Genomic DNA, 16,705 nt, shown 5'->3' with positions numbered 1-16,705 from the left:
CAATTTGTCCACATCTTTCCTGAAATGTGGCATCCAGAACTGGACACAATACTCCAGTGGAGGCCATATCAGCGCAGAGTAGAGCAAAAGAACTACTTCTCGTGTCTTGCTTCAACACTCCTGTTAATATATCCCAGCATGATGTCCACTTTTTTTCCCCGACACCGTTACATTGTTCACTCATATTTAGCTTGTGACCCACTATAACTCCCAGATCCCTTTCCACAGTACTCATTCCTAGGCAGTCGTTTCCCATTTTGTATGTGTGCAACCGATTGTTTCTTCCGGAATGGAATACTCCACATTTGTCCTTATTGAATTTCATCCTATTTCTGTCACATCATTTTTCCAGATCATTTTGAATTTTAATCCTATCCTCCAAAGCACTTGCAAACCCTCCCAGCTTGGTATCATCCACAAACTTGCGAAGTTTAATGATTCACTAGAGCAGATGGTTCATTACCCCACTCTGGAATAAGGGAGCTGGGACTTATTCTCTAGAAATTGAAGATCGAGGGTGAGGGCTGAGCAGTCTGGAGGGAAGAACTCTAGAAGCACCAAAGTCCAGGAAGGTTTGAATTGAATTTTGTTACCTTATCTTTACTGTCAGTATTAGTAAAATCAAATACCAAGAAGGAGGTGAGTTTCGACTCTCCATAGAACGTGGACTGTGTCTGAGAGCAAAGTTAAGTCCCGAACCACTGACTAGCTTGCTAAAATAGTAGCAAAGGCTAAATCTACAATCACCATTAATTAAGTCATATGCTTCGGCTTTAGCCTCAGTTCTTCCCCAGGGTCTCTGAAACCAGAGAAGAGGGCATGCTAGCCTCTATCAAATGCTGTAAAACTAACATTCAGTTCCTTTTGGCATGCTAATGTGTTCCTAAATTAATCATCAACTGGCAATTTCTCCTGCATTTTAACAGATTGAGCAGTAAATTTTTTATAACTGCTGGCTTATGCTGGGAAGCTAGAGTATCAGAATAAGCTCTTCTGAAAACTAGAGAGCTTTGGATAAGGAAAAATTCTAAAGGCCCTGGAGAACTAAAATCCAAATTAACCGTATTCCTAATTTGCTCTGCTTTGTCACAAATAAGCAAGACCCTGGAGGAGGACTCTCTTGCCTGAAAAGTATACTTAGAAATCTCAAACAGGAGGGTTGGTATAAACATACTCTTTGCAACATCTGTAGGTCTCTGCAAGCCAGAATTAGACCTTATTCAACCTGATCTGGAATTAGATTACATGTGATCAATCCAGGTTCAGACACTGCTAATTTTGTGGGCCCCTGAATTAGAAGGGCCTGGATGCTGGCTACAATTGTTAACTGTGGCATAGATACATTACTTTCTGCACCAGGCTAGTCAAGTTCCAAACAAATCTCAAATCCTTGTGGAGACCTTTTAATGGTAGACATGTGCAACTTGGCAGACTCTCATCAGGAAGTAGAAGGTGTTAACTGCCACAGTGAGAAACAACGTCATTACTCCATCTTCAAAACACAGATCACCCGAGATGTGAGATGGAATTCCTACCCCCACAGAAAGTACACGCACACCAACAGACAGATGTTCTCACATGTGGATTGCCACTGCCTCTCACACATAACCCTCTTGTTTGAACCCTGTGTCAGGAAACTTTTACAGTCAGAAACTGAAACATGAGAGGGTCTTTGCAGCTCCCCCAGGATAACTCCTCTGAAATGTTGCCAAATCTCACAATTTTATCATGAGGCTCAGAGTATTTGGTGTTCTTAAAGACCCAGCCCTTGGGATCAGATAACTGAATGAGAATCTCAGTTTTCTTTTAAAAAAAAGGGGGGTGGGGGAAAATGACATTCATGGTTACAGAGAAAAGCTTGAAACATGAGCTGAGTGTACCCTAAAGGCTCAAAACCCAGAGGGCAAATAAAATTTCCAAATTGACTGGTGGTTTGTTTTTTTTTAATCTGATGATTTCTGAACACTTGGGATTGGCAATACTGCATCAGTGTGACTTTTACTTTGGACTTTTAGAATAAAATACTTAGGACTTGCACTCATTTTATATTCACATGTTCCGGAGATGGTTTGTGCAGTAAATTATTTACATCTTTACATATCTATATCATTTCACTATTTTATATTGTATACTTCAGTTACTGTGTTCCTGTTTGATTTCTTGTTCAGGAGCTGATTACTAGCATGTATTGGGACTGGTCTACACTACTACTTAAGTTAACCTAACTTACGTCGCTCAAGGGTGTGAAAAAGACACCCCCCTAAGCAACACAAGTTACAGTGACCTAAGCGCTGTCCACACCGGCACTATGTCAGTGGAAGACGCTCTCCCGCTGATACAGCTTCCGCCTCTTGCGGAGCTGGCGTAATTATGCTGAAGAGAGAATGCTCTACTGTCAGTATAGCACGTCTTCACCAGATGTGCTACAGCAGCACAGCTGCATCGGTGCAGCTGTGCGGATGTAGCGCTCTAGTGTAGACTTGCCCTTAGTCTCTCATCTGTAAACATTCCGAAGAATGTTATCTTCTGGATCCTAAGTACAGCAAGACCGATTTATTGTATTCCTGCATGGGATATTAATTGTTTCTTGTACTCCTGGCACCCTAGTATTTTTGGGGCACCAGGTTCAAACTCAGTGGAGTGGGAAAAGTAAAGCCTGCTGAAAAGGCACACTTGCCCTTCAGGCACAAAAATTTAGCAAAACCCCCTTACACAGATTTAAAGTGGCAGGTGATTTTTCACTCACATGTGAAAAATAAATTCCTAATTTCTTTCCAGCATCATTATCTTGTATTTAATACCAAGGTTTGATATCTATCTGTAGTCACCCACTTTCAAAACCATTTAGAAATACTTAAATACCTGATATGAAAATGCTTTTTGGTAATTAAAATAAAAGCTGCTTTAGATCTCAGATCATCAACAGAATATGAATAGACCTCAGTGCATTAACTGTAAATCATCTGGTTCTTTATTTCCCTGCCAAGGCCTGCCTGTAGCATTCTGTGTTTCCCCAGTTACAACAGATGAGCTCACTAACACCTAACATGGGAAAAGGAAGGCAGCTCTCTGCTCTGCTTGAGGTGTTGGTGAGGTCAGCCTGGAGCAGGGAAAAGCAGCCCCTTAACTCAGCTCTTGGCAGGTCACAATTAGCACAGCTAAGTGCAACAAAGGGACCATTTGAAGTTGAATTTCCATTTTTTGAGGCACCCATTAATGAAAGCAAGTGAACCCAGAATACACTCCAAGAAGATGGGAGATCTGTCAGCACAGCCCAGACATTCAGAGTTAAGCCTGCCACATCTCAGGCTGTCTGAGCAGCAGAGCAGACTGGTAACCAGGCTGAGTGATGGGAGGAGTTATAGCTTCACTCTACTGTTGCCAGTGCAATTCAAACCATTCATGTCAAGTGGATGTTGTATCTGATGATAACCCTTTGTATTCCGATCCAAGGATCACAAGGAATGACATCAGCCTCGCACCACTTCTGCCAGGGAAGGAGTACTCCATCTTACAGATGGAGAAACAGGCACAGAGAGGTTAAGTGACTTGCCCATGTTCACACAGAAAATCAGTAGCACAGCTGGGCTTAGAGCCCATGTCACCTGATTGCAGGTCTGTGGTGATTTTAGCCTCAAGACCATCTTTCTTCCCCAAAACCCCCCTAAGCCGCCGGGCATGCCATTAACACAGGGCCCATCCCTGCAACTCTTCCTCATACAGTTAGTCCTTAATCATGCAAATTGCTGCACTAAAATCAATGTGACCAGTCATGCAAAAACTACACCTTAGAAAGGGCTGAAAGATTGGACCCACAGCAGTGATCTGAACATACAAATTCACAGTATACATACAGTAAGTCCTCAAATTAACAACTAATAAAGAATACACCAATTAGACTGTGAGATCTCTGAGGTAGGGACCACCTCTACCCGTCTGTTTGCTCAGCACATCGGGGCCTCATTCTGATTTAGCCTTCTGAGCAAATCTGTAATCTAAATATTAAAGGATGATGAGGAGTGAAAAACAGCAGCAGGGTGTCATGGAAATTAAAAGCTGGGTTTTACTAAACTTCATTAATACCTGACGGAGGAAGCAAACAGCAAGGAAAGAGAAACACCTTTGCCTACAGAAAAGATTAGACACAAGTAAAAACAAACATGTTGATCTTGAAAAAAACACGGCCTCCATCACCAGGCAATGTGCACACTGGGCACTTATTTAATTTTCAAACCATCATCCACTGATGTGGTCACATGGGATCTGTGTAATTACTCAATTTCCTGGAAATGTGAAAGACGTATCAAATGGGAGCTGAGGGAGTGGGGGGCAGATAATCAAAGGAGAATGTTTGCGAAGAAGTCTAGCATGTCTTGCTCTCATGGAGGGATCTCTGCTGCCAGGTTTGCACTGTTTAACTTACTGTATTGTCAGGTTTTAAAACATTTTCATTGGCTTTCTCCTATGATACAAATACAAGTGTTCAGAAAACTAGGTGCTCCACCCTGCTTACCCTGAAGCCAACAGGGCTTTGTCTGCACTAGGAAAGGAACCCATTGCAACAGCTGGCTTCTGTATCAGGTGCTGCTAAAACTGTGTTGAAAATAGATGAGAGTAGACAAAACCACATCACATGCAGCAGCGGTTCAGAAAACAGGATTGAGCCCTGCTCCCAACAAGGTTCAATTCTGGTTTCTGATCGAGTGCTGAACATGGGTCGGTCCTGTCTACATACTAGGGATGTAAAATGTTAACCTGCCTTAACGGTTAACCCCTGCACCAGCCTGCCAACCCTAGCGACCCCACTCCAGCTGGCCCGCCAACCCCAGTGTCCCTGCACCGGCCGGCACCGTCCAGAGCAGCCCCAGCCACAGCCATGCTGGCCGGCCCTTTAATCAGTTAACCGTTTAAACAAAATATTTTTAATCGTTTAAATGGTTAACTTTCTAAACAAGATTTACATCCCTACTACATAGACTCAGGGTTAAACTGTTTTCACTCTGATTCAACTGCACTCATTATTGACAAGAGGCAACAACATCCTCATCACTAATTTAACTGGGAGCACACTCAGGTCTTCATATTAAATTCAAGCCAATACCTATGGGGCAAAATACCAAACCCACAAATAGTGACTCCTGGATAGCATTAATTCTGAAAGAGACAGCAAATTAGAGAGGATATACATTTACAGTGCAGTATGGTAACAGAAAAAAGCCAGTGTGATTTTGGGCTGGACATGTAAAGGTAACATAGTACTGAGAGGAGAGGAAAGGAAATTATACAACTCTGGCGAGATTGCTCCTGGAATAATGTGTTCAATTCTAGTGCCTCAACAAAACAGAAAGATGACAGCAAACTGGAAGGAATTGTAAGACAGCAACAGAACTGATTAAGAGTCTGAAGGGCTTGATCTATGAGGAGAGATTAAAGGCTAATTACATACAGCTTGTGTTAACAAAAACTAGGGAAGCGCTATGACAACTGTCTACATGTACCTACAGGGAATAACCACCAAGAAAGAAGAGGAATTTTCCAGGGCATTTCCCAGGGGGTGGAACTAGGAGTGATGGGATTCAATTAAAAAAAGAAAACGTATAGGCTGGAGATCAGGACATATCTCCTATCAATGCAACTGATTAGACTGGTGGAAGTTTCCCAAGGGCAGCTGGGAAAGGAAAAAGGCCCTCGTTTGAAACTAGACTGCACAGGGCATTGGATAATATAGTGTATGGAACAATCGTGCTCTGGCCCCAGGGGATGGAGGTGATGATCTAATTGGTCTACTCCCTTCTTCACTTCCTGGGATTCTGTAACTCTAGGCAGGCTGCATGGTCATGACATTTAAGTGGCCTTTCTGATACCTCAGTCCCAAGGCGCCCTCTGCTGTTCAGGTTCTAACAGTCCTGTCCCAATTCTAAAAGCCAAACAGATGACAGGGAAAAGAAAAATCCCATCCAGTTCAGTATGTCGCCTTTACCTCTAGTCCCCAGCCACCACTCTTCCTGCTTCTGCTTGGTATAAACTCACAGGGCTGCGGTGGGGGGAAAGGGGAGAGCTCTCCCTCATGTGAAATGATGTCACACTGATCAGCTGCTTCTTCGCAGCCCAAAGGAAACTCATCGCTATGGTATGTTCTGCTTTAACCAGAGCATTGTTCTCCTGGACAGCCACTTTATCAGCTTCTCTCCCAAAGAATCCACTTAACCTATGGATAGGGACTGGCAGTGACTGCTGCTTAACTGGGATAGCATTCACATAAATTCCTCTTAATAGGGACCAGTCAAGGAAATAAATGGTGTTTAATCAGATGTCACCTGGTGTGAAGTTTAAGCTCGTAGCTCTTAATATAGCTGGTGCCAAACAAAAGCTGAAATGCAGTGAGTATAGCTTTAATCCAGGACAGCAGTGCTTCTCATACAGCGGTTTGCAGAGTGTCAGCAGGTGTGCAAATGAGCCACATCTGTCACAACAGCCTTGTTGGCACCAGGAAAGCCAAGAACACCTTTCAGCATTAGTTCCCCTGAACCAGTGTTGACTGGATTAAACAGAGACAATAAGAATAATGTAGACTTGACAAAACTACTTCCAAAGCCATACTGGAGACTGGCTTCCACCAGCATTCCATCATGCTCCCAGCAGCAGCAAACCCTGTTTTGTCTAGTCTGTACCAACACTTAGACCACTTTCCACACTGGTCCAGAGGAAACTCTTGCTGAAATGTGTTCTCTTCCCAGTGCACACAAGAGTAGTGGTCTCCTCATCTTAATTTAAATCCTTTCTTCAGTATTCTCCTTACTTTCCCATGGATCAATGTACAGATACGAGTCAGGGTAGCTTGAAGGCAAGTAGGTAGGCAGTTAAAAAGTCAGCTCAGAGAGGCTGTTTTTCCTAACTCACCTGCTCCTTGAATTGTTCTTGTGACAGACAATCAGCCAAGTCCACACAACCCAGGAGGCACCCAGAAGGATAATCTCTGGGAAATTCCACATCTGTGTCAAGAGAAAGAAAAGGATTGAAAACACACACACACTCACTGTGATCGTCCCATTTCTCAGTAAGCTCTTAACTGGAAACACACGCTCATTTGCTCATCTCTCCCGCTCAAACTTTTTGAGGCACAAGAAAATTTAGTGTTTATTTTCTTTAATTCCTTTCATATTTAGGGACACATGGTACACAACTTAGGAAACATGGTCTTGGAGAACTGGCTTAAGCCAGACAGATGATGGTAAAGACAAAGACTGTGCATGCCTCTGCCAACACATCTCCATCCTGCCCTGCTACACCTCTGCTGTAACGTACCTGGGCTCCCAATACACTCAGTCCATGCACCTCGATCCTGATATTCACCACCCACATTATTCCAATCCTGAGCCAGCCCTTTAGCAGAAACTGCCAATGAGCAAACTACAGTGTTTTAGATCATGTGGTGCTTTGGAGATGGAGGCAACTGTCAACTGCCAGCTGAGCCAAAGTGACCTTAATAAAAATAAAATCTAGCTCCTGTAAAACACCTTCCGTTTGTAGATCTCAAAGCACTTTACAAAGGAGGTCAATATCATTAACCTCATTTTACAGATGGGGAAACTGAGGCACAAAGCAGGTAAGTGACTTAGCCAAGGTTACCCAGCCAAGAATAGAACCCAGGTCTCCTGAATCCCAGTCCAGTGCTCCAGCTACTGGGCCATGCTGCTTTAAAAGCAAACACGCACAAAAATCCAAGATGGCCTGAAATTTGGGGCTCTCATTCCTAGCGAGGGATGGCAGCATCATGCTTTTGTGTATCTCCCCCCTGTTGTGGCTTTTCAGGGAGCAGTATGGCCGATGCACAGTGAATGCACAGTTCCTTGCTCTGGTGAGGCAGGAAGAAATCCCTAGGCATATTTGAGCTGACTAATATCCAGAGGTGCTGCACCAAGAGGCGACATCTCCTTGGCCATGCAGCCTGGACCAGGCTGATGTCTCAGGCTCACCTAGCTTCACAAGAGAGAGAGATCTGCATGCTAACCTGCAGCTTTTTATTCCTGGCCTCCAGGAGGCCAGAACATATGATAGCATTTGAACTTCAGAGCACCAGCTCCTTCGTACATTCACATGCAACGACTATTGCCTGAACCAAGAACGAAGAGGCATTGCTGCCAGGAGGTATTGTCAAAGTCAGATGCAATTCACTAGTGCTCACAGCTTCTGACTAGCCAAGAGGACAGAGTTGATCTGCTCCATGACTCCCTTCTGGCTGAAGAAATGCAGAAAGGAAGAGGGGAATTGAAAGGAGAAAGGAAGGTTAATGAGAGAAGCAGCAATAACTGCCCAAGAGTGCCTGCTTCCTGCCTCTGCTCATTACATGACTCAAGGTACCAAAATCAGAGACCCAGTAGTGAGGTTCACCTTCCCGGAGCAGCATTCTGTAGGTGGCCTCTAGCTCAGAGATTTCTTGAGGGGATGGTCTTTTAGCAGTAGCTGCTATCCACAGCCGCCCTCTGTGGGATGTGTACCAGGTCCTGCCCTCCACCCTAGAGAGGACAGAAGAGAATGCAGAACGGACATGCCAGCTGAGATCCCACATGGCCCAGTCTTCAATGGAACATTTCACCCTGTGATTCCTGTTACCAAGCTTTGCCCTGGGAAAGGACATTTTCCTCTTCAGTGAGGAGGGCTGTTAGTGAGAAGACTTCTGGAGCCAGTGAATCTCATCAAGCAACTTATTTACACGGTTTAGTCACTCTACTCTGACTTTTCAATACCCAGAAATCAAGTCTCTGTACTCCTAGGAGCTAGGCAGTGGTCAGTATGCAATCTAATGGGCAACATGGCCCACAGACGTAGACAAAGCAGTCAGCGTCTGCCCTTTTCTTTAGGTGCAGCTCCCAGAGACTATGGGAACAGGATGAAAGGCTCCACCTTTATCAGAGTAGCTGGCCTGCAGCATTCCCAGGCTGCTCAGATCCAGGAGCAGGGTAAGATGGGATCTGAAGTTTCTACAGCCTGAGGAACTGATAAGTCTGCTTTTCAGAATTAAAAGTCATCTCCTCAGAAACTTCAGAGAAAAAAAAATCTACAGAAATTCAGGGATTTCCCAAGACACACCAATTACACTGGAACAGGGAGACAGCAGCTGATTTGTCTGGAAAACTGCCTTGTAAAAGGGGAAGCTTGTCTAGTAACGTCTCCTGGCCCTCCCTGGGGAACCCTGCTCCTAGGCATGGAGCACCACGATGCTGCAGGTTATCTACCAAGGAATTTGTACAAAAATAGCAAAATACTGGAGTATTTTCAGGCCTTTGTTAATTATCATCATAAAGAAGCTGACTCTTTCCAGCCTGCTCAGTTCTGAAATCAACAGCATGCTTGGATGAAGAAGTGCAGCTCCCTGTTCGTACATATCCTGCCCAAACATTTCCCCCAGGGAAGTGGGCTGTGTGTGCGATTAGAGCGCTAGATGGAAAGTGCCAGTGGGACTGTACTGAGCAATAGCTTAGGGCCACTGAAGTCCTCAGCACGTATCAGAACATCACTGCAATGTAACTGAATTCTATCCTTACTGTATGAGTTTTGGGAACTGTTCTCATTGTAGGCACTATGTTTTGGAGGGTGAGAAGGGAGGCGTGGATGGGCCATTACAAAGCTGTTGGCATAACTGCATATTGTTTAGGACATATCACAGTTCCATGTCTTTATTTTTACCTTTTGATTCCTTTTACCAGCAAAGAAGCCCAAGGCTGGTGCATGCTGAGACACCAGCCATCATCCGAGATCTCCTGTAATTCTCGATCCTGAATCCGTAACCTGTTCCTTTCAGAGGCAGACTCATGCCCAGTTTCTGCAGAATGGGCAGTTTTTCTGTGCAGGAGCAAGCCAGTCTGGTCTACCCACTTCAGCATGATCAAAACAAACACATAACAGAAGGTTTAACTCTTGGTCAAAATCACTAAGTTCTTCCTTTACTTAAGAACAACAGTGCAGAAGGCACCATGGCCTAGCCCTCCTGCTGGATTAGATCTTTGGCCTTCTGTATCAGAACGCTGCTCTTATCATTCTCTGGCTACTGCTGGGTAAGCCAGACTTGAACCCGAAGGGGGGGGGGGGGGGCGCGGGGGAGAGAATCTAACCAGGGATGGTGCCAGTGCAGCCCAGAGCAAGATGTGGGTCAGGTGGCCACCTTTGTCATGCCCCCCAGAGAGACCACAAGCCAAGCATACAAAGAGTGCAGACCACTCATCAAATGGAGCACTGCATGCCAAAGCCTGGAGTCTCTGCATGCCACACCCTGGTAGCAGTCAAAGCAAGGGAAACTGTAATCTGCTCTATGTAACCCTCACATTGGCTGCCCTTGAACTAAATGGCAGATTTAAAGAGTAGAACTATCAACCGACATTGTCCCACAGCATAGACGGCACATACATAGTGTGTTCACAACTGAGCAACACCCAGTTGGCAGCACCTGCACTGGGAAGAGTTTAAGGGAGGCCAAAGGGATTGTTCAGACAACCAGCTGACGCAGCATCCTCCCCCTCCTCGTGGACTGCCATATGGGATATTGGCATTCAGAGCCAGCCTTCTGGTGCAGCCACAGACCCCTTCTGAGTGCACAAACAGTACTCATGGCCACTTATCACATGCCTTTTCCTCTTGAGAGGGAATGAGAAAAAACAACCAGCTATAGCCCAAGAGCTCCCACAACTCTCGAAAAATACCTGGATGTAGAAAAACAGTTAAGTGGAGGCAGGAGAGGCACAAACCCTGGTATGAAGACAGGGATGGATTTAAATTGCATTATCTGGCATGGCCTGTCACAGACTAAGAATAAGTGTATATTAATGCTTGGAAGTGTCTGAGCACAAATGCATGGTGCACAGGAACCAAAGAAAGACAAGAGGGGACACTAGCAAGTGGAGAGCGTGACCGAGGGGGCACAACTGAAATCTGACGGGCAGATCCTTATAAAGGGAATTTTAAAAGGGAAACTCCTTTAGACTGAATGTCAGGAAACCTTCCCAAGAGCGAGATGCATCAGGCTGAGAAAGGGGGAGGAAACCCACTGCTCTGAGTTAAATACGCCACTGGCAAAAATCCTGCCCAGGCCGAGAGTTTGGGATGGACTAGCCCACCTAGCTGGCCGTGTCCATCTCTCGCTCAGATGATCCTAATCCCACAGAGGAGGCTGGGGGACAGGGAAGAGATGCCATCAACACATGGGAAGTTACAATACTTGGGCGCATGTCTCTTGGCAGCCACTGCTCGGGGAGGAATCAGAAATCGGCACTAACCAAGGGGGCAGGCTGGAGAAGGTGGGGATTCACCAGAAGCCCAGAGCTCACTTCAGACTTCCCCTGGGATCTCCTCAATGGCTTGCTCAGTGTGCCACAGTTAATGGCATCAATTGTCTCATCCAACCTGCAAGGACACACAAACCACGTTAATACCCCCCGGCCTCCCGTCCCAGAAGCACTTCCTGCCATTTCTCCCAGCCAGGCTGCTCCCCCTGCTGCCTCCCTCCCTCTGATAGTCGGGCTCCAGCAGACACTCAAGGCATGTTTGCTGTAGATATACAGCTGCTCTGTGTTCTCCCAGGGAGCTACCGGCCCGGAACGCTCACAAATGTGCCAGCTAAGGACAGTTCTGCCTGTAAGTCAGACAGAGTGAAATTCAGCAGGGACAGTCAGTACTGAGAGCATGGTCCTGCACAGCACAGGGTAGCCCTGTAAAACTGGCATCCAGATCACCCCCGGTCAATAATGATCCCAGGACACTGGTCACGAAGCAAGACTATCTAAAGGGACCCCGTTTATCTGGCACCCCATAGTATCTGAGCTTCACAGACTTCAACAGCCCTGTGAGATGGGGATGACGGCACATCCTAATTTTACAGATGGGAAACTGAGGCACGGACACTCTAAGGGCAGGTCTTCACTACCCACCGGTTCGGCGGGTAGTGATCGATTCTCGAATGCGCTCCTCGTCGACTCCGGAACTCCAGCTCGCGAGAGGCGGAAGTGGAGTCGAAGGGGGAGCAGCAGCGGTCGACTCACCGCCGTCTTCACAGCCAGGTAAGTTGACCTAAGATATGCCGACTTCAGCTACGCTATTCGCGTAGCTGAAGTTGCGTATCTTAGGTCGACCCCCCACTTCTAGTGTAGACCAGGGCTAAGTGACTTGCCCAAGGTCACACAAGAAGTCTGTGGCACAGCAGAGACTTAAACAGTCCCAGGCTTGTGTCCAAGCCACTAGACTAGCCTTCTGAGAGCCACAGTGGCCTGGCCAAACCCTAATGTGGGCAACTCCATTTGGAATGTGGTATTCGTCACTCCACCTCCTAAAAGCTGGGGGGCAGTAGTGTACACATAGAATGGCTGCCACGTTCCACCCCAGAGGATGCTGAATTTCGTTTGTAGGGGAAGTGATCCCGTTACAGCGAGTCTGGAAGATGCCCAGGTATGCAAAGCTCTACAGAACATCAAGTTATTATATTGTTGCTTCCTTTTTGCCTCTTCTTTATTCCTAGGCATATTTGCACACAAGCAGATTTTTGCTGCTTAGGAGCGTAATCTGCTCCTGAAACACAAACTCCTAAACTCTCTGTTTGTGCTCTCATGACTACGGCAGATGTCTGCAACACCACAGACAGAGGGATGAGATTGCGAACAGGGAAATAAGCAGCAGGAGCAAATCGGTTGCTAAAGAGCTCAGGATCCTGTTTGTCCCAAACAATGAGATACAGGGAGAAGCACAGAACATTCTGACTGAGTGGCAGGGCTGCCTCTCAAGAGAATGGGCTCCGCAGTTTGTCGTCTGTTGCTGTTGACGGTAGCTCAGCTGCCTCGCTAACAATCACAGATAGAGTTTCTCCTCTCTCTGCTCTCCGGAGCGTACTCTGCTCCCTGCCAGCTCGGTGGCTGGTGCCACCTACTCACTTGCTGTGATATTCAGCCATGCTGTCCTGCTCCTCCAGGATCTGCCTGCCAGCAAAGTCGATGGTGATTTTTCTGGCAAGTCGAGAAGCGTGGCGCAGCTCTCGCAGCTCCTCCTCTCTCTTCTGCAGTGCCTCACGCTCTTGTTTGGACAGCCACTGGTTGGAGTCTGTAGCAAAGTAATCCGACTCGTCATCGATGACTTGAGTACGGCGCACGCTGGTGAGAGACAGCCACAGAGAAAAAGCAGAGTGGTACCAGGTACGACAGCAAACAGCCCCAGACATACCTGGAAACATCACATCAGTCACGCAGCCACCCCTCCCCATGCTCCCATGACCCCCTTGTGGTCTCTGGAGAACATGGCTTGTCAGTAACATGAAGCCAGATGCATGAAATTTTGCCCTTTTGAGGACCATGCTGACAACCTGTCAGGAACTCGAGGGAATAAAACGGAAAGAGAGCACAACTACTTCCATCTTAAATACGGAGGAGAACCTGTGGAGACTACACACAACAGCAAGCCCTGGACGCAGCTCTCATGGATTGAGACAGGGCATTATTGTTGTAGTGGCATGAATGTAGTAGAGTGTGATTTGTTCCCTACAGAGGCTGCCTCAGTGTCCTTTACAGATCCCCAAGATCCGCCCCCACTCATGCCCTTCCCAGGTTAAGGCCCCCTTTCCCTTGTAAGCCCCATTCTTCTGGCTGAAGGGGACTGAACAGTTCTCTCTTCCCCATTTCCACCCCAAGGTAGAGAGCACTGAGGCCACAGCACCAGCAAACCTCACAGACCTAGCAGGGGATGAGAGACCAGACAGGGAATTAAGCCCAAGGCTCCTGCAGAGCCCTGCCAACAGACCACCTGGCTGGCCCCTGGCCTCAACGCAGTGCTTGAAAAATTCACTCAGTATGAGACTTCTTCCACCTGGTGACTGCGATCACGTCTCAAAGGGCAAGGATAGTGAGGCATTTATCCACTGCAGAATGCAGTCTGTCAACCCAAAACCACTTGTGAATTTCACACATGCCCCTGGGCTATGGAATATTCTGGGGCTGGGCTCTCTCAATCTCTCCAGCTGAAGCTGTTCCACTTTTTCAGTAAAAGAAGCCAGCGTCTGTCCCCCCGCAAAAAAGCCGGGAACAGCTTGGGGCTGAAGACAGCATCCCCCCTCCCCCCGAAGGTGGGAGCAGGTGCGGGGCTGAAGCTGGGAACCCCAGTGGCCCCTCACGCCCCCACAGCTGAAGCTGGGAGCAGCGCGAGACTGAAGCCCCCAGCCCTGGGGCTCCTCGCAGGCAAAAGCCCTGAGCCCATGGGCAGAGTTGTGGGGGCATAAGGGTGTTGTCCCCCCCACCAAACTGCAGTGACTTACACAGAGTGGGGCAGTCCAGGGGCAGCTCCACCCCCCACAACACAGAAAGCAAGATGTCCTGCTGAGGTGAGTCACGGGGTGGAGGTAGCGCTCTCTCCCTGGACCCCACTGTGTGGAGCTGGCCCAAGCCCCGCCAACTCTTGCCCCCTCCAAAACAGAAGTCATACTACACCTATGCCCAAGGGTCCCCACCCTTGGCCCAGAGCTCTGAATCCCCCCACCTACCCCCATTGGGCCCTTGCGTTTTTATAGCATGTTGAGGGGGGGCTCAAAAAGAAAAAGGTTGAGAACCCCTGCTTTAGAGTCCCCAGCACGGAGTTCCCACAGCTGCTGCAAGGCGAGTGCCATCAGAACAGACTCAAACATCAGCAGTAGCTGAAAGGCATGTAAGGTGTGTGGTTATGTAGCAAGATGGTCATCTCAGCAGGAGAATTTTCACACCATTGCCTTTGCAAAGTTCCCATGGTTTTCCTTTAAAAGTGAATTGTCGGGGGGGGGGGGGGGTGAAACGGGCTTGAGTCTTTCCGCGCCTCCGCTCACCCAACAACAGCAGCAAAAGTTTGTTCTTGTTTTTATATCAGAAATTCAAGTCTTGTCTGCCCCGGAACACCCTGTGGTGACCGGGAGAACGAATGAAACACGATCACAAGAGAGTGAAAGCGGCAGCCATTGAGAGGGGAAGGGAATTTTACTTTGGCTGTTTAAAACTCCGTTTTTGCTATCATCTATTGAACTCCAGTGGCTACGGCTCATGGGGAAGAAAGGGTGTGTCTGTTAAAGATTCATCACCGCTGGCCTACAGCTAACTTGTAAGAGCTCACAATACACATCCTCTGAGACCCCCAAGAAAGCCGCACCAGAAAAGACCAGACTTGAAATTCCTGATCACTGCAAGGTAGTAAAAAAACTACTTAAAAACAACCACCACACCTCATTTCAGGCCTTCTTAACACATCAGCAGAAAAAAAGAGGAAAATACCAATTTTTTTAAATGTCCTTTGCTGGTCACCTTTAAATGACATTCTCCATTTAGAGAGACAATCTGTTCAGAGGGAAAAAACATCAGGGAAAGAAGAAGATGGACAAGCACAAAATTTAGCACCACAACAAAGACTGTAGCTCAAAACAAGAACCATCAATGGGCCAAAGAGAAATTCCTGTGAGAGCCAGGGAATCTGGGTAAATTTCATGTGACTGATCCAGCCAGCTGATGTATCACTTCCCTACCAATCTCAAGTCCAACAGCCACAGAGGAACCATGTTTTCCAGCAGAAATACTGTTCTCAGCAGTATACAATACTGGTGTGATCACCTGCCGGCTGGTCAGCAGCCAATATGAAATGTACTGATGCTTTCAGTGCAATTCCTAGTGGACAGAACTACTACAATGGGTGCGCTTGCTGGAAGTCTCACCTGAGAGGTTAGGACTGGATGAGTCACAGAGACTAGACTCCCCTTCCCCACTACAGGGCCTCCAGCTGGGGCAGAAGGCACCAGCTTGCCTGGACCACTCCCGTCTTGTGATATTTTCTCCATGATTGTGATCCCACCTATAAATTCAGGTTTAATAGATTTGCAGGCAAGGCAGTTTTGGAAGGGATGGAATGCTGATACTATTTAGATCAAAAGTGACTCTGGCCTGCAGGATGGTTTGTGCTATTTCAGCAAGCACCATACCTCATTCTGTCAAATTCCAGCAACTTGTCTTTGTGTTTCACGGCCATCTCCAGACCTGTCTTAAGCCGAGCTTCCTGACGAGGCAGCAGGTCCTTGCTGAGGATCTCCATCTGCCCAGAACTGTCAGTACCTGGGATACACAGACACAAATCATGATCAGGTTCTTGGGGATGGGCTATCAGTTTAAACACTGCTCCTGCTGCAGCTGGGCACAGAGATACTCCCAAGAACATGTGACATTATAGGAAACTGAAGAGGTCACTTGTCCAAAAGTCCGGCACTTTTGAAATTGTCCTAACCCCCACCTCCCTGCTTCCCCTCTTCCATGTTCTCCTCTCATCCTCCTTTCTCCACCAACAAATTAAGTGCTCAGATACCATGGTGATGGGCCTGGGATAAAAATCTAGACAGAAACCATTTACCCTCGCTGCTCCAGTCACCTTCCCCAGTAACTTAGTTGTTTAGTTTCTATGGGAAGTAATTCTGCCTGTGTTCCCCCACTTCCCATTATTTCCCTCAATTTTTGATTATGTCCCCTAATTCAAGCCCTTCTCTGGAAGCCCCGATTGTTCTCCTATTCTGTTCCTACTGAAAAGGGATTTCCAAAACCCTGACTGTAGAGTTTTTTGCCACAATATGCTGCTTGTTATTTTATTTTCTGATCCTCCGATTTCTCTTTTCTCCTACTCCCCACGCCTTTCAACATGCAACCCCCCCCAATCCTCCTCTTCCTCCTCCATCTAG

General features: G+C 47.0%; 1 protein-coding gene across 3 annotated transcripts in view; it reads right to left on the bottom strand.

Annotated features, from left to right (window-relative positions):
* The window catches only part of TRIP4 (thyroid hormone receptor interactor 4), a 53,913-nt gene that overhangs the window by 21,159 nt on the left and 16,049 nt on the right, over window positions 1–16,705 (bottom strand). For all 3 annotated transcript variants that reach the window (XM_043523769.1, XM_007056439.4, XM_037910795.2), the window contains 6 exons: window positions 15,962–16,091; window positions 12,915–13,130; window positions 11,271–11,397; window positions 9,688–9,875; window positions 8,392–8,516; window positions 6,901–6,992 (listed from right to left, as the gene is read on the bottom strand). In XM_043523769.1, coding sequence (XP_043379704.1) covers window positions 6,901–6,992; window positions 8,392–8,516; window positions 9,688–9,875; window positions 11,271–11,397; window positions 12,915–13,130; window positions 15,962–16,091 — 878 coding nt within the window. The remainder of the gene's footprint in view (window positions 1–6,900; window positions 6,993–8,391; window positions 8,517–9,687; window positions 9,876–11,270; window positions 11,398–12,914; window positions 13,131–15,961; window positions 16,092–16,705) is intronic.

The sequence above is a fragment of the Chelonia mydas genome, chromosome 10, assembly GCF_015237465.2.
Source record: "Chelonia mydas isolate rCheMyd1 chromosome 10, rCheMyd1.pri.v2, whole genome shotgun sequence".
NCBI lineage: Eukaryota > Metazoa > Chordata > Testudines > Cheloniidae > Chelonia > Chelonia mydas.
This window is presented reverse-complemented; position numbering and strand designations above follow the sequence as displayed.